General features: G+C 47.5%; 1 protein-coding gene across 1 annotated transcript in view; it reads right to left on the minus strand.

The window, feature by feature from the left end:
* Positions 1 to 17,675, minus strand: part of tax1bp1a (Tax1 (human T-cell leukemia virus type I) binding protein 1a) — a gene marked incomplete at both ends in the record, with an annotated part of 133,568 nt that overhangs the window by 22,751 nt on the left and 93,142 nt on the right. The window contains one exon of the mRNA XM_084312023.1: positions 17,269 to 17,355. Coding sequence (XP_084168149.1) covers positions 17,269 to 17,355 — 87 coding nt within the window. The remainder of the gene's footprint in view (positions 1 to 17,268; positions 17,356 to 17,675) is intronic.

The following is a 17,675-nucleotide window of genomic DNA, read 5'->3' on the forward strand; positions in this document are numbered from 1 at the left end:
TTGTTCATTGACTACAGCTCAGCGTTCAACACCATAGTCCCCACCAGACTGGTGGACAAGCTGATCGAGCTGGGTCTGAGCTCCGCTCTGAGCGCCTGGATACTGGACTTTCTGAGTGAAAGGCCCCAGGCGGTCAGGGTGGGGGGTCAGACCTCCAACACCATCACCCTGAGCATCGGGTCCCCCCAGGGCTGTGTTCTGAGCCCCCTGCTGTATTCACTATACACACATGACTGTGTGGCCAAGTTCAGCTCCAACTCCATAGTGAAGTTTGCGGACGACACAGTGGTGGTGGGGCTGATCTCGGACAACGACGAGAAGGCCTACCGGGAGGAGGTTGAGGTACTGAAACGCTGGTGCCAGGACAACAGCCTGCTCCTGAACATTGGTAAAACCAAGGAGCTGCTCGTGGATTTTAGGAGAAAACAGCAGGGGACACACACACCACTGAGGATAAACGGGGCTACAGTGGACAGAGTGAGCAGCTTCAAGTACCTGGGGGTCCACATCTCAGAGGATCTGACATGGACAACACACATAGACTCAGTCGTAAAAAAGGCGAAGCAGCGCCTCTACCACCTGAGACAGTTAAGGAAGTTGAGTATCGGGGAAGATACTCCAGTCCTTCTACTCCGGAGCTGTAGAGAGCATCTTGACTGGAAACATCACTGCCTGGTATGGAAACAGCACGGCACAGGACAAGAAGGCCCTACAGAGAGTGGTGCGCTCAGCTGAGCGTACTACGGGTATTGCACTACCACCCCTGCAGGTCCTATATAAAAAGAGGTGCAAATCCAGAGCCTGCAGAATAATGAAAGACCCTCACCACCCCAACAACAGCATGTTCAAGCTGCTGCGGTCAGGCAAACGCCTGCGAACACCAGCAACTAGGACAGAGAGACTTCGGCTCAGCTTCTTCCCCCAGGCCATCAGAGCCTTGAACACTGAACTCTCCACACACAAGCACACATGAGCACACACACAACACACACACTGTACACGCTCACACACTAGCAGCCACTTTAACATGAGCACACACACACTCATGCTGCACACGCTCACACTTATGGTCACTTTACAAAAGGAAAGGTCACTTTAAAAATAGTATAGTATAGCTTGAAATTGTAAAATATAGCATTCTATAGCAGTGCACATAAAGACCCAGTGCCTCATCCGTAGCTAACAGTGTACTGCACTATCACAGGACCTAGCATGTCTTACCATGCTCTGTAAAAACTCATGTACATATACCGATATGCCCTACTGTGATTACTTGTATTATTGCACAATGTCGTTCTATTGGATTCTTATTATATTATTATTATTGTATTATGCACAATCGTTGCGGGCAAGACCCCCCGCATTTCACTGTATACTTGTATGCCGTGACAAATAAAACTCTTGACTTGACTTGAGGCTCTTTAACGGGACCAGAAGCTCTGTAACGGGACCAGCAGCTCTGTAACGGGACCAGCAGCTCTTTAACGGGACCAGCAGCTCTGTAACGGGACCAGCAGCTCTGAAACGGGACCAGCAGCTCTGTAACGGGACCAGAGGCTCTTTAACCAGCAGCTCTGTAACGGGACCAGCAGCTCTGTAACGGGACCAGCAGCTCTTTAACGGGACCAGCAGCTCTGTAACGGGACCAGAGGAGCAGAAGGGACGAGGCTGGAGCCGTGTTGCAGCCAAGAAAGAAAACAGTTCAGCTGCTGAACTCCTGGGTGCTGGGGGCACGGAGTCCTTGAAGCAGGGAAGAAAAGTCCTCACACTCACACTCACACACACACACCTCTCCCCAGAGAAATGCCCTTTGCTAAGAGAGCTGAAGCCAACAGCATTAGTATCTATTAATTACTGTAATGAGTGTCTCCGCTCTGGCTGAGCTGCTGGAGGGGCTCCCTCTCTCTTTACCTCCCTGCCTCCCTCCCTCCTTCTCCTCTCGTTCTCTATCCTCCCCCTCTCCTCTGGCTTGGCTGATAAAGTGTCTCTTTCTCTTTTTATCTCCCTCTTATAGCTCCCTCCCTTACTCAATCCCCCGCCCTCCACTCCACTCCTCTGGCCTCCTCCTCTCTTGATGACTTCATTAGCTGCAGCTCTGAGGTTTTAACATTTAAACCAGGTGAAACCAGGTGAAACCAGACAGGCCGCGTGGCATTTAGCGGCGGTTAATGGCGCGGCAGTGTGGCAAGACAGAGCAGGTATGGCTGTATCATTAGTGTGAAGCTGGAGGAGGGGAGGAGAGGGATGAGAGGGAGGCTACAGTATGGTGATCTGCTCACACTGTGCTGAGGATATAATGACAGGGGCTGTGATAAACACAATGCTATCATAATTATGTCATCATATGCAGGGGTGTAAAAAGTACCCAGAAATGATACTTAAGTGAAAGTATGGGTACCGTCTCAAAATCGCACTCAAGTAAAAGTCAGAGTATCTGGTTAAAAACACACTTGAGTAAAAGGCAAAAAGTTTCTATTTTTAAATGTACTTAAGTACTAAAAAGTTAAAGTAAAAACTTTTTTTCTGACTGTCTATTCTTCTGATAGAAGGTGTTTAACTCATTCTTCGCCAATGACGAAAAAAGTCGGGTTAACTCGCCGCGCGTTGAGCGCCAATCACGAGAAATCTCAGGTTTTAATCGTTATTTCTTTTATTAGCTATATCCATAAATTTTTCATCCATCCAGCCTGATGTTATCATTGGGAATGGGTCTGAGCTCGCAAAGGGCAAATACCGCCGCCTACGCCTTCCAGCCGGTATTGCACTCCATTTGAAACTATGTAGTTTGTTTTCTGGGCCGGCGGGGTTTAAATACTCCGGCAGGACGAGCGTTTACAACGATACATCTACGAGCCCCCCCCCCCCCCCCCCTCCTTCATATGCAATGCCGGACAACGTGGGACGGACCTCCGCGACCAGTATTTGGAATGGCAATCAGATAATTGTATTATTTTTTTTGCATTACATCAGAGACCAGGTAAGAACACTATATATCCAATCTTGCGTTGATCTGATATTTCTTTCTCCTGCGATCGAAGCTGTCTGTGTGGATTGTGTTGTGCTGTTTACCGTTGGTGGCAGGAGGGGGGGGGGGGCCGCACTCCAGGGCCCATTTCATTCTTGCATGAGGAAGGATAATAACGATAATCTAGCGTTGATTTCAGGAAGATTCGATAATCAGGCGAAAAATTTCGACGTGATAACTGGATTTCACTAAAGGGCTATTATCGCATCTTTTCCTGGGATTACTAAGTGTTGTGAAGGGCCAGATTAAACCGAATATATATATTTATTTATATATATATATTTAATTGTATTTGTATATTCTCTAATATTCCCTGATATCCCTTGTATATTCCTTGTACAATATGCATTGAATATCCATTCTAGCCTACTGAACATCCCATAATAGTCTCCATTCTACTATTGGTCGAGACCTTGGTGCCAGGCTGCCATACCCCTCAGACCCAGTTCAAACGTACCGCTCAACATGTACGAACAAGTCCTAGTTCCGCGTAGGAATCTGGCTACCGCACCACTAATGGGACTATTTGTTCATAGTGCGTATATATACTGCGCTACTAAAGTAGGACTTCCTTTTCAGTCCAGTTTCTTACCCTCCAATAGAGTCACAGACGTAAAGCCTCCCCGCGACGCCACGTGTGGGAGTAAGGCCAAGTTCGGCTTACCATCGGTATTGAGACATCGTGTATATTAATATTTGAATAGTCATATTTGGCACTATATCGTCGAGTTGGACGTAGTCTATTAAGCTAATAATAGTCTGTTAATATATAGTGCTTCGTGCGGTGAGAATACTACCGTAGTCAGTACCCCATCGTTTCGGGCAGAGAACTGGCTGCTTATCCAGGGTGGTTGACCCCACGTGAAGCTGCACCCGAGGAGCCCCAGAGCCGACGAGCGAGTGGACCTGTATACCGGATTATTCTACCGACGACAGCCCGCCTTCCCCGGCACGGATTATGCTTTGTATACGTTGATTATTCCATGGATAAAGACCCCCGACACTGCCGTGTGTTGGAACCCCCCCCCCCTGGAGAGGACGCAAGGTGAGGAGACGCTCTGCAAGACGAGGTCGCTTCACGTCTCTCCTCCGTGGACCGGAGGACGCCGGCCCACAAAGAGTCCACCTGCTTTCATCTGTGGTCCAAGGATCGCCGGCGCATTGAACGGCACTACAGTGGGTTCACCTGGGATACCCTTGGCCGGATGAGGCAGCCGGATTCTACCCCCCCCCCCTTCCTACTCCTGTCGGCTTACAAGCGACCGGATTAACCCCCCCTAGTGTATCCAGCCTATAATCATCAAAGTATCATTGCTGTTATTCCTTAACTATTCCAGGTCGTATATGTACCACCTGCGCCTTCAGAGATTGGACATTCTCTATTGATATACCGACGAATACTCTTGCCATAAAAGTGCATACTAATTCCCATTCATAAATGTGATTGATTTGATTAAGTGCTTGCTCTACACACCATCGCTGTGTAGAAATAAAGACCTATTTCTAATTCGTACATTTGTGTTGGATCCGTTTCATCTACGTGACAGTGTTCATCATAATATATTTATGCCGAGTACTGGGTGGCCGAATATTAAGTACAAAGGTAGTGGTAGTAAGTATCATATCTAGTAATACAGTCAGGGAATTGTACCCCTCAGTTACAATTGGTCCTTCGAGCCGGATGGTAATTAGTGTAATATTAATATAGTGTTATTAATATTGAAATGGCCTATGATGAACACTCCACGAAACGATCCTCCTAACCAACGCCCGCAGCGCGAACGACGGCTCCCTCAGTACTTAGAGGCTTACGCTGTCAGTCAACAACCTAGTCTTCTACTAACAGTAAACGCGGTAAAACTAGAAAGTAAAAGTATGTCTAACCCCAACGCCCAGACTACCCCGACCATAGAGGCCCCTACGGGCTCTAATGTAACTGACCAAGTTCACGGTGGGGACCAGTGGGAACCAGACATGACTTCACACCCCGCCAGTACTGAAGAAGTAGTCCCCGATGAGTCCCGGGAGGAATACAACGATACCGAGAGAGAACTCGGCACGGAAGAAGACGGGGAGAGCACCGTGGAGATAGAGCTCCAAGGCTCCGCAAGGAGTACCCCGAGGGAAGGCTCCCCTATACAACCGCCTTCTCCCAGCGAGGCAGAGAGGACCCTACAGCAGGCTTTCCTCATCAGCCTGAACGCCGCTGCTGAACGCGACCGACTGCAGATCCAGCAGCGGAGCGAAGAAGAGCATATACGTCTAGAAATAAGACGCATTCAGAGGGAAGAGAATGTGGCCCGAGACCGAGCAGACAGCCAGCGAGCAGCTGCTGGTGCTCTACGGGACGCAGAGCGCGACAGACAGCAAGCGCAACTAATAGAACAGCTGATCAGACGGACAACACCCTCTCCCTCCGCCAGAGGCTCCAGGAACTCGTCTAGACACACCTCCAGGGCGGCATCCCCTAGCCGAGTAAACAACCCTGAACTTGACCAACAGACGAGGTCTATACCCCCCACAGACCACCTCCCCCCACCGGTCCAAGCGAGACCTAGCAACCGGGAAGGAGCAGCATATCCTGTGGAGAGGCTAAACCAGAGACTACAAGCACTGGATGACCTAACTGAAGACGAAGAGGAAGAGGAGGAGAACCACGCCCGACGACAGCACAGTACTCTACCGGACCAGGAGGTCCGGTACAGCCCAGGCTATACTCCCGCGGAGCTGCGCTACAGACCCCCGACTCTATACACGGGTGAGCACGACGCACGACCCGCACCGAGGAACAGCACCTGGACAAGCGGGCCATGGTACACTGCCGGTACCAGCCCATACCAAGGAGCGGGAGGAGACTCGCCTAGGAGGCCTCTCCCCCAATGCTCGCCGATGTATCCACAGTCAGCGTCATACATTGGCACGCCTATGGTACCCGACTTCACCCAAGAGAACCGGGCCCAGTATACAGAACTCCGCATGTGTCTGGAGACCATGTTGGTGGATGTATTGGATGAACGCCATAAATACGCCATCCTACTGAAGCACTTAAAGGTACCCCGCGCACATAATATAGCGCTCGCCTACGCGACTTCCACCACCCCATACACAGCAGCGCTGGTAGCATTGGACCAGAGGTATGGGCGCATATGGGATTACGTGATCCAGGAGATCCGACACATCGACCGCTTACCCCCAGCAATAGACAATCGAGCACTGGACGACCTGTCCATCAGAGTGCAGTCCCTGGTAGGGATGTTGGGAGCGCAGAGAGAGAAGGGGAGGCATGAACTTTACGCCAACTCAAATGTGGAAAGGATCTTGGAGAAGCTGCCGCCCGCTCGGCAGGAGCGTTTTAGGCAGCAGAGAGACCACCGAGACCCGAATGGCCCCGAACCGAACCTCCTCGATCTAGCAGACTTCCTGGCGAGAGAAGTCAGCAGCCTACGGCTAGATACATTCGGACGGAGCACCCCTGGCTCCAGAGAAGGAACCAGACGACTAAATGATGGAAGAAGATCGGTGACTGTGATGCACCAATCGGAGTCAGTACCGAGCAGCAGGAGCCACAGTACCCCCTCCAGAACGGAGAAGTGGAAGATAGTGTGCCCCTACTGTGAGAAAGAACACTGGCTAGCGCAATGTGACTCCTTCCCCAAGCTGAACGCGGAGGAAGCAAGTCAATGGATAAAGTCCAACAAGCGCTGTTTTCGCTGTGCGCGCTCACACATGGCAGCCGAATGCCGCTTAAAGAAAAGGTGCACCAAGTGCGATGGAGCCCATCTGGACATACTTCACGACAGTAACAGACAGCGCCCTTCACCCGCACCATCCAGCAGCAAAGCGAGCGTCATGTACATCGATCCCGCCAGCAGCAGTGGAGCCCGAGTACTCCTAAAAGTAGTGCGTGTGACACTAAGCTACCAGAATAAAGTCCTGGACACTTACGCCGTCCTCGATGACGGGTCCGAGAAGACCCTTCTGCTCGCCTCCGCTGCGGCCCAGCTAGGGCTGCGGGGAAGCGAAACCCAAATGACAATTCGGACAATAAGACGAGATTTGAAGACGATAAAGGGCGAGAATGTCTCATTCTCTATCGCAGCAAGCGGCCAGCCTGAGCGACGGTACCAGATTACAGACGCTTTCACCAGCCAAGAAATAGGGCTGTCGCGGTACACATACCCCGTCGCCAAGCTGATGGAGAAATATGCACATCTGCGCAAGTTACCGATCCCGCTCATAGACAATGCTATGCCGACCCTGTTGATAGGCTCCGACCATGCAGACCTCATTGTCCCGATAGACCGGGTTCATACCGGACCCCGAGGCTGTCCTGCAGCAGTCGAGACCCGTTTGGGATGGACTCTCCAAGGCCCGCTCGCCAAATCTCTCAACCGAAGTACAGCCACTAGATGTCTCCACTCCCGAGTCACGGAGGGAGAAACCGCACTCCTGCAACACGTAGAGCGGCTATGGACCTTGGAACAAATGCCCTTTAAGAACGGAAAGAAAGACATTCGCTCTAAAGATGACATTTACGCCATTCACCTCCTCGAGACAGGGACCAAGAGAGTCCCGGTCAACGGCGTGTTGAGATACGCCACGCCACTCCTGCGGCGAGAAGGAATGCCTACTTTCCACGCCAAGACAGACGCCACAGAACGGTACCTGCTGAACACGGAGCGGCGCTTAGCCAAGAACCCCGCCCAAGAGAGTGTATACCGCGCTGAGATTGAGAAGCTCATCACAGCGGGACACGTCACAAAGATGGACATTAAAGAGGCTGACCAGACCACTGAATCGTGGTACGTGCCTCACCACAAGGTCCATCACAACGGTAAAGACCGCATAGTATTTAACTGCAGCTACCAGATCGGATCCCAAAATCTGAATAAAGAGTTACTGCCCGGTCCCACACTCGGCCCCTCCCTACTCGGCGTTCTACTCCGCTTCCGCCAAGAAAAGGTGGCCATCAGCGGGGACATTAAAGGAATGTTCCTGCAGGTGAGATTAGTAGAGGAGGACAAGCCCCTGTTACGGTTCCTATGGAGAGAGAAGCCAGGAGATGAGCACCCAGCCATCTACCAATGGGAAGTCCTCCCCTTCGGAACGACGTGCACCCCCTGCTGTGCTACATTTGCACTACAGAAACATGTAGCAGAGGACCCAGCAGCGGACGAAGAGGTCCGACACAGCGTAAAGAACAGCTTCTACGTAGACAACTGTCTACAAAGCCTTTCAACCCAGGAAGAAGCCGAGGCTCTCCTGATTAAACTCCGCGCCTCATTGATCAAAGGCGGCTTTGATCTCAGGCAGTGGGCCAGCAGCGATCCGCAAGTACTGCGCAGCCTCTCCTCCGAGGACAAGGCAGCCAGCAGCGAGACCTGGATGGCTACAATCCCGGGAGAAGCCCAGGAGATGACCCTGGGATTGGTGTGGCGATTCAAAACAGATTCGCTTCACTACAGACACAAGCCCCTGACTACGGAGCAGGGAAGGCCGGCGGCGGCGCCGACCACCAGACGGAGTGTGTACACAACACTCGCCCGACAATATGACCCGCTAGGATGTATTCTACCGTACACCACCAGGGCAAAAATGATTGTACGAGCATTGTGGGACAAGGACCAGGGCTGGGACGACCCCATTCCCGCACACCTTGCATCCACCTGGAGAGAGTGGGAGATGGAGCTCCACTCACTCCCAGGCGTTAATATGCGCCGAAGCTACTTCCCACCCACGGTGAGGCCAGAGACATGTAAAATGGACTTACACGTCTTCAGTGACGCCTCAGAGGTCGCATACGGATCAGTAGCCTACTTGCGGGCCCAAGAAAAGGGGGGAGAGATCTACACAGCATTTGTCCTCGCCCGCTCGAGAATAGCCCCACGCAAGCAACAATCTATCCCACGTCTAGAGCTCTGCGCAGCCCTAGCCGGAGCGCACCTAGCCACGCTCATCCAACGTGAGCTCACCATACCGGTGTCTAGAACAATCCTGTGGTCAGATTCCACGACAGTACTCGCCTGGATCAAATCGGACTCATGCAAGTACAAAGTCTTCGTGGGAGTCAGAGTCACCGAGATTCAAGACTTAACCGAAGAGTTAACCGGAGAAACAGAGTGGCGCTACGTTGATACAAAACAGAACCCAGCTGACGTCATCACCCGGGGGATGCCCCTGGATGACCTCACCCGTCACAATGTCTACAGTGACGGCCCAGCATTCCTAAAGCTCCCGGAAGGAGAGTGGCCCACGCCTATCCCGAGGGAAGCCAGTCAGGAGGAGGCTGAGAATAAGAAGCCTGTGTTCTGTGGATTGAGCACTGTTATCTCCGCAGACCCCAACACACTCCTGATGGGGCGGCTAGATCCCACATTACCCCAGACAATGTACCGGCCTGAAGAAGCGAACGGCCGACGAATGTGGAGGTACAGCCAAGTATTAGCCGACAAGTTTTGGAGCAGTTTCCTACTGCACTACCTACCGTCTCTACAGACCCGCCAGAAGTGGGTAAAGGAGAGAGACAATTTGACAGAAGGAACAGTCGTCATGATTATTGATCAATCACTGCCCAGAGCTATGTGGCCGGCCGGCCGCGTAAGCAAAGTGATCACCGGTGCCGACGGCAAGGTCCGAGCAGCTGAAGTGCTTGTCCAGGGTCGCACTTACACCCGTCCCGTGGCGAGGCTCATAGAACTGCCCCGACTCCCAGACACAATCGATGATGACCATGACCCTATAACCCTATGACTTTGTGAAGTTGACTGACCCCTACAGCAAACCCTTATGTGTAAATAGACAACGCGATTAATCTGTCTCTGTTTAACTGATTAGGTCTGGGACCAATCAGGGGGTGGCTGTTGTGAAGGGCCAGATTAAACCGAATATATATATTTATTTATATATATATATTTAATTGTATTTGTATATTCTCTAATATTCCCTGATATCCCTTGTATATTCCTTGTACAATATGCATTGAATATCCATTCTAGCCTACTGAACATCCCATAATAGTCTCCATTCTACTATTGGTCGAGACCTTGGTGCCAGGCTGCCATACCCCTCAGACCCAGTTCAAACGTACCGCTCAACATGTACGAACAAGTCCTAGTTCCGCGTAGGAATCTGGCTACCGCACCACTAATGGGACTATTTGTTCATAGTGCGTATATATACTGCGCTACTAAAGTAGGACTTCCTTTTCAGTCCAGTTTCTTACCCTCCAATAGAGTCACAGACGTAAAGCCTCCCCGCGACGCCACGTGTGGGAGTAAGGCCAAGTTCGGCTTACCATCGGTATTGAGACATCGTGTATATTAATATTTGAATAGTCATATTTGGCACTATATCGTCGAGTTGGACGTAGTCTATTAAGCTAATAATAGTCTGTTAATATATAGTGCTTCGTGCGGTGAGAATACTACCGTAGTCAGTACCCCATCGTTTCGGGCAGAGAACTGGCTGCTTATCCAGGGTGGTTGACCCCACGTGAAGCTGCACCCGAGGAGCCCCAGAGCCGACGAGCGAGTGGACCTGTATACCGGATTATTCTACCGACGACAGCCCGCCTTCCCCGGCACGGATTATGCTTTGTATACGTTGATTATTCCATGGATAAAGACCCCCGACACTGCCGTGTGTTGGAACCCCCCCCCCCTGGAGAGGACGCAAGGTGAGGAGACGCTCTGCAAGACGAGGTCGCTTCACGTCTCTCCTCCGTGGACCGGAGGACGCCGGCCCACAAAGAGTCCACCTGCTTTCATCTGTGGTCCAAGGATCGCCGGCGCATTGAACGGCACTACAGTGGGTTCACCTGGGATACCCTTGGCCGGATGAGGCAGCCGGATTCTACCCCCCCCCCCCTTCCTACTCCTGTCGGCTTACAAGCGACCGGATTAACCCCCCCTAGTGTATCCAGCCTATAATCATTAAAGTATCATTGCTGTTATTCCTTAACTATTCCAGGTCGTATATGTACCACCTGCGCCTTCAGAGATTGGACATTCTCTATTGATATACCGACGAATACTCTTGCCATAAAAGTGCATACTAATTCCCATTCATAAATGTGATTGATTTGATTAAGTGCTTGCTCTACACACCATCGCTGTGTAGAAATAAAGACCTATTTCTAATTCGTACATTTGTGTTGGATCCGTTTCATCTACGTGACAGTGTTCATCATAATATATTTATGCCGAGTACTGGGTGGCCGAATATTAAGTACAAAGGTAGTGGTAGTAAGTATCATATCTAGTAATACAGTCAGGGAATTGTACCCCTCAGTTACACTAAGAATCACCCAAACTATACTCATATATTTAAAATGGTATAAAACGGAAATGTACGGATGAAAAAACAATCAGTTTTTTGCATGTTGACCAGAAGCAACTCACTGACAATCGACGGTGTTATTAGATCCATAGCTATAATATAAAATATATTTTAAGCACTCGCAAGTTTCGCAGTCTCCCCATTGACTCACAGCGATGGCGTTCTACCCAGAAGGTAGACAGCGACCCCTGGCGCTGAATGAGTTCATCAAAGATCCCCGCTTTCTAGTCTTGCACAAGGACCAATCAGCATGGGTATGGGCGGGTTCATTTTCCATTGATGGGGATTTGATTGTTTTTTAAATAAAGTGCGGCCGCATGATTAATAACGTTGGCGTTAGTTCGGCCAGAGAAACAAATGTACTAATTAAAATAGTTGGACCTGCGAGATTTGTACTTTGTGGGTCTGCATTTTAAATGTAAGGAGTAAAAAGTATGTTTTTTTTCTCTGAAATGTAATTGAGTAAAAGTACAAGTATACAAACCTAATAATACTCGAGTAAAGTACAAATCCCCAAAAACAGTGTATTGTAACAAAGTACAATTACTAAAGTACTTTATACCCCTGATCATATGAAGCCCAGTATATTCATATTCAACCCTCTACGATGAGCTAGTCAAGATGAGAAGCACGTTCAGTCACACTCATACCCCCCCCGACACTCAACTAACCGCCTCGGCCAGTCCTTCATACCAGCAGTCATCAGGCTCCACAACACCCAACTCCTCGTCCAATCAACAGTCTCCCGCCTCGACTACTGCAACGCACTGCTAGCTGGCCTCCCGGCCACTGCCACCAAGCCTCTTCAACTCATTCAAAATGCAGCGGCCCGCCTGATCTCAAACCTACCGAAGTCGGCCCATGTCACCCCACTTCTTAGGGACCTGCACTGGCTCCCCATTGCTGCACGTATCCGCTTCAAGGCCCTCGACCTAGCATACCGTGCGGCAAAGGGAACCGCTCCCGCCTACCTCCGGTCAATGGTCTCTAACTACACACCCTCAAGACCCCTACGCTCTGCATCTTCTGGCCGCCTCAGATCTACTCCTATCCAAGCTCCCGGAGGGTCATCAAAGAGAAGCCGCCTATTCTCAGTCCTTGCCCCACAATGGTGGAATGAACTACCCATCCCAGTTAGGACAGCCGAATCCCGTCCAATCTTTCGCCGTCGACTAAAGACTCATTTTCAACCATTATCTGAAATGATATAAAAAAAAATAAAAAAAAAATCTAACCCCGACTAACCTTAATGTCATGCACTTGTCCTAATAAACTAACCTACACTGTAACACGCAACACTTTGATGAACATTGTTACTCAGCTGATAGAGTTATACCCTTCTTGCTGTCTTGTCGCACAGAACTTGTAAGTCGCTTTGGATAAAAGCGTCAGCTAAATGACTAAATGTAAATGTAAAAACAGTGGGCAGGGACTGCTGCCAGACATCCAACTACTGGGAACCTAGTAGCTGACTCCCACCTAAAAGGACAATATACTTACCTTATGCATACCTTATGTGAATACTGTATAGTTCATCAGAGCAGGGGTTCCCAACCTTTTTTCCCCCAGGGACCCCCAAACATCTCTGATGAAATTCCTGGACCCCCCTCCTAATAAAATACCATACAATACTTTTTTTTGTCATTTTAATACTTTTTTTGTCATTTTAATAACAAACTGCTTATACACAGGCATATGCATCATAATTAGACCCACTATGCTTCTTTGACTTGTGCCTTCAATCAACAAATCTAATCTTGCACCATATGTATTTAAAAAATTTGGCCAATATTCAAATCCTGTATTCATCCTCTCAAATCAGGCCCTAATGGTGAACGGTTTGCATTTATGTTGAATGAAGTAAGAATCCACTGCAGTAAAAATATCCTCACCTCGAGTGGTGGTAGTAAGGTTGACTGACATGAGAATGTCCTGCTTCAGATCCTCATTTTCGATATATTGCACATAAACGATGAGCACAGCCTTGTCTGCGACAGTTGTAGTTTCATCAAGTTGTATGGCAAATGGACCCTTTCTAAGCTTTTCTGACAGCTGCTGCTCGCAATCACTTGACATCTTATCAATTCGGTCTTTCACTACATTGTTCGAGAGTGGTACTGATTTTAGTTTATCCGCCACCTGTGGGCCGCACAGTTTCTAAACCATTTTGATGCAGGCTGGTTTGATGAGCTGCTCGCCAATATTGTGTGGTTTCTTTGCTTTTGCAATTAAAAGCAAACACTCAAAGGAGGCTTCGGTAACCTTCTGTAAATCACTGCCACCCCTGCTCCACGCTACTCTAACATCAACAGGCTTGTTCGCCTTGAGAGACTGTTCTTTCCTCCGAAAAAAGTCAGGATCTTTCAAAAACAAAAAAAAAAAAACTCAAATCATCTGTGGTCTGGCGGACCCCCTGCGCCCCCTGGCAGACCCCCAGGGGGTCCTCGGACCCCAGGTTGGGAATCACTGCATCAGAGCATATATTTAGCATTTTAGCATTTAGCATTCTTAGATTATATATTAGATTTAGATTTCGATTATTGGATTATTAGATTATATATTGTAACTATATTTATTGTAGGGCAAATATAACTGAGAGAGCATACATACATACCCTCATATTGCACCTTGTTGCCCATATGCGCATGTCCAGAGTTAATTATATTGTTATATTGTTTACACTGCCTTTTTATTCTATTTTTATTTTTACTTCTCCACTGTACTATAATACTATGACCCGTACCTTGTCTTGTACTACCTGTACCTCCCCCCCCCCTCCCCCATGCTGCTATGATGCCTGAATTTCCCCAAGGGGATCAATAAAGCGAAATCACTTGCCTCCTGTGGTTTCTCCATAGACTTAGCATGGGTAGCTTTAGCTTACCTCCTGTGGTTTATCCATAGACTTAGCATGATTAGCAGTGATATATAAATAAATATAGCTCAACTACAATGGAAGCTATCCCCAGAGAAATGTAGCAAGCTACACTACAAGAACATGGCAAAAATAGCTAGCTACATCGGCACTACTTTTATTTTTTTTATTTTTTTACTTCATGATCAAGTTTCCACCAAACAAATAGGCAGGCAAAAAAATGCTCAGTTTGATTGTTTATTATAAAACTGAAACAAGCCCTCGGTCTGGCTTTTTGTGTCATCCTTTTAACATGAACTTGTATTATGTACAAAATCCAGGAAGGCAAGTTTAGCTGGGTGCAGCCTCTACAAAAGAAAATAAAGAGACCATTTGGTTTGATCAGTTTTTATAGTATAGTTTGTTGATTACTTTTGATGCAGTAATGGTCTTTTTCTTTTCTATTCTATCTTTATGTATTATTTATCCCTAAACTCTGCATCTTCTGAAACCTGCCCACTTTATCAACCAAAAACACACTTCTTCAATATCTGAATTGTAACTGTTTTACTTCATTTTACTAGTATTATGCTACCATGTATATACTACTACCAGTACCAACTATGCTAATATGTCTATACTACTACAGTATGTACTCAGAGTATAACACTCAAGCTTGACACTGACAAACAATACTACTTATCCTTGGCTGCTAGATATGTACCACTCCTGCTGACTTGTTGTACACAATTTGTAAGTTGTTTTGAATGAAAGCATCAGCTAAATGACCAAATGTATTTAAATATGTAACTCACAAAACATTCCATGGCCCCAAAATCATGTGGGGACCTGACCCACAGGTTGAGAACCACTGCCTAGGTGATCTTTTCCCTATTTTTTTCTTTTCTCCACCCCCATAATATTGTTCATTTTCTGCCTACAGTGAAACATCATCATGATAGCAGCTATCTGTTAGTTAAAGCTGTTGACAAAACGTGTACTGACTTGTGTGCTGTTTGGGAACAGTTGATTTTCATCAGCTCACCTGAATGTGTTCTCAAGTTAGTGCTGGCCGTGTGGGAAGTTGAGAGCAGCATAATGTTTTAGGCGTTTTTTCAGTCAAACTCATAAATGTGTCCAGATAGGGGCCATGGAGAGGCATTGTTGACATCGAATCCCTCTGCCATTATTTCGCGCGGACTGGTTCATGTAATCTGTTAAATTGCATTCATTCATTCTCATTCAGTGGTCTGCGTTTCGATTTTCACTTCCTGATTTGCGGGTTGGAGTCCCGCCCTATCCTGCCTCTGATTGGCCTACCCGTAATGTTTTGGCCTACCATACCCAATCGTGAGTCGTCATACTCATATCTAAACCAACCAACCAATCATAGTGGGTTTTCTACAGGGAGTTTTTTTTTCTCCTCACAAATCTTTATAGTCTAGACCAGTGGTTCTCAAACTTTTTACACCAAGTACCACCTGAGAACGTAGCTGGCTCTCCAAGTACCACCATATGACCGGCGTTAAAATACAGTCTATTCAGCTATCCACAGTTCACGCAGGAGGCAAATGTATTCCTAATACCATTATTTATTGTTAACTTTTGTACACAATGTACAAAGGGATAGTACTAGAACTAGCAAACGCTTCCACACAACTCATACAATGCAAGGGGCATTGAGAACATAATAACTAACGTTCTCACATAGCAAGTGATAAAATTAAGAACAACTCTATTTCAGCAAATGTACTTAATTCTCTCTCTATCTCTCTCTCTCGCTCTCTCACTCTCTCTCTCTCTCTCTCTCTCTCACACAGCAAGCAATTGTCCGTCATTCTCTCTCTCTCACACTCACACACACACACACACACACACACACACACACACACACACACACTGTTGAATGTTTACCCTTTAAATGCCAGTTTGTGTGATGGCATCACAAATTATTGTTAAAAAAACACAAAAAGTAAAATATTTTCAATATATCAAATGCAAAGTAAATTTTTCTGGGGGGGATTATTACAGGCTAGACATGTGTCAATGATTAGCAGCAACACAGATTTTGATGGATTTTTTGTAATGTCAGATTTAACACCAACTCTTTTCAGAAAAGTGGGAGTATTTCATTTTTTATCTGACATTACAAAAAATCTAAAAATAAATGGTTATGATCAGGGCTGAAGTTGAATTAAAGATGTATGACTGTTTAGACTGCATTACTCTCTGTCACAGTGATCTCCTGGTTGTTCCCCACTTAGATGATCTAACTATCGCGCCGCCGCAACCAGAAACACTGGCCTGGCCTGCTTCTAAGTTCAGTGGCCTGACTGCAAAAAAAAGATTATTTTTTTTTTTTGCTTTTTTGGAAATGTTTTCAAGTACCACCAGCAGTACCACCAAGTACCACTACAGTTTGAGAACCACTGGTCTAGACTGTTTCTCCCGACAGTAGCGTGTAGCGTTTCCTCGTCGCTATGTCACTACTTCGTTCTATAAATAGCTCCGCTACAGACACCGCTAATTGGTTCAAAAAGTAGCGACGCTACCATCACGCTACTGAGAATTGTAGTTAAGCTATGTAGCGTCGCTACTTGTAGCTAGCTACTGCCCATCACTGATGATTAGCTTTAGCTTACCTCCTGTAGTTTATCCACATAGACTTAGCATCAGTAGTGTTAGCTTGCCTCCTGTGGTTTCTATTATACTTAGCATCAGTAGTGTTAGCTTGCCTCCTGTGGTTTCTATTATACTTAGCATCAGTAGTGTTAGCTTACCTCCTGTGGTTTCTATTATACTTAGCATCAGTAGTGTTAGCTTACCTCCTGTGGTTTCTATTATACTTAGCATCAGTAGTGTTAGCTTACCTCCTGTGGTTTCTATTATACTTAGCATCAGTAGTGTTAGCTTGCCTCCTGTGGTTTCTCCATAGACTTAGCATCAGTAGTGTTAGCTTACCTCCTGTGGTTTCTATTATACTTAGCATCAGTAGTGTTAGCTTGCCTCCTGTGGTTTCTCCATAGACTTAGCATCAGTAGCGTTAGCTTACCTCCTGTAGTTTCTGCTTGTCTTGGAGAGCCTGGGCCAGGTTACATTTCAGCTCCATCACCTCCCTCGCTCGCTCTGCCATCTGCACCTACAGCAGGAGACACAGGACAGCAAACACACTAACTTCAGTTCAGCAAACACACTAACTTCAGTTCAGCAAACACACTAACATCAAGAGAGGTAAGAGGCTTCATAATACTTATTTTATTGCTAAACCACGCCCACATAGAGAACATGTAAGACTGTTCAGCTAAGCCACGCCCACATAGAGAACATGTAAGACTGTTCAGCTAAGCCACGCCCACATAGAGAACATGCAAGACTGTTCAGCTAAACCACAGCCCTATATAGAACATGTAAGACTGTTCAGCTAAGCCACGCCCACATAGAGAACATGTAAGACTGTTC

Source organism: Notolepis coatsorum (assembly GCF_963971535.1).
Source record: "Notolepis coatsorum genome assembly, chromosome: 4".
Classification (NCBI taxonomy): domain Eukaryota; kingdom Metazoa; phylum Chordata; class Actinopteri; order Aulopiformes; family Paralepididae; genus Notolepis; species Notolepis coatsorum.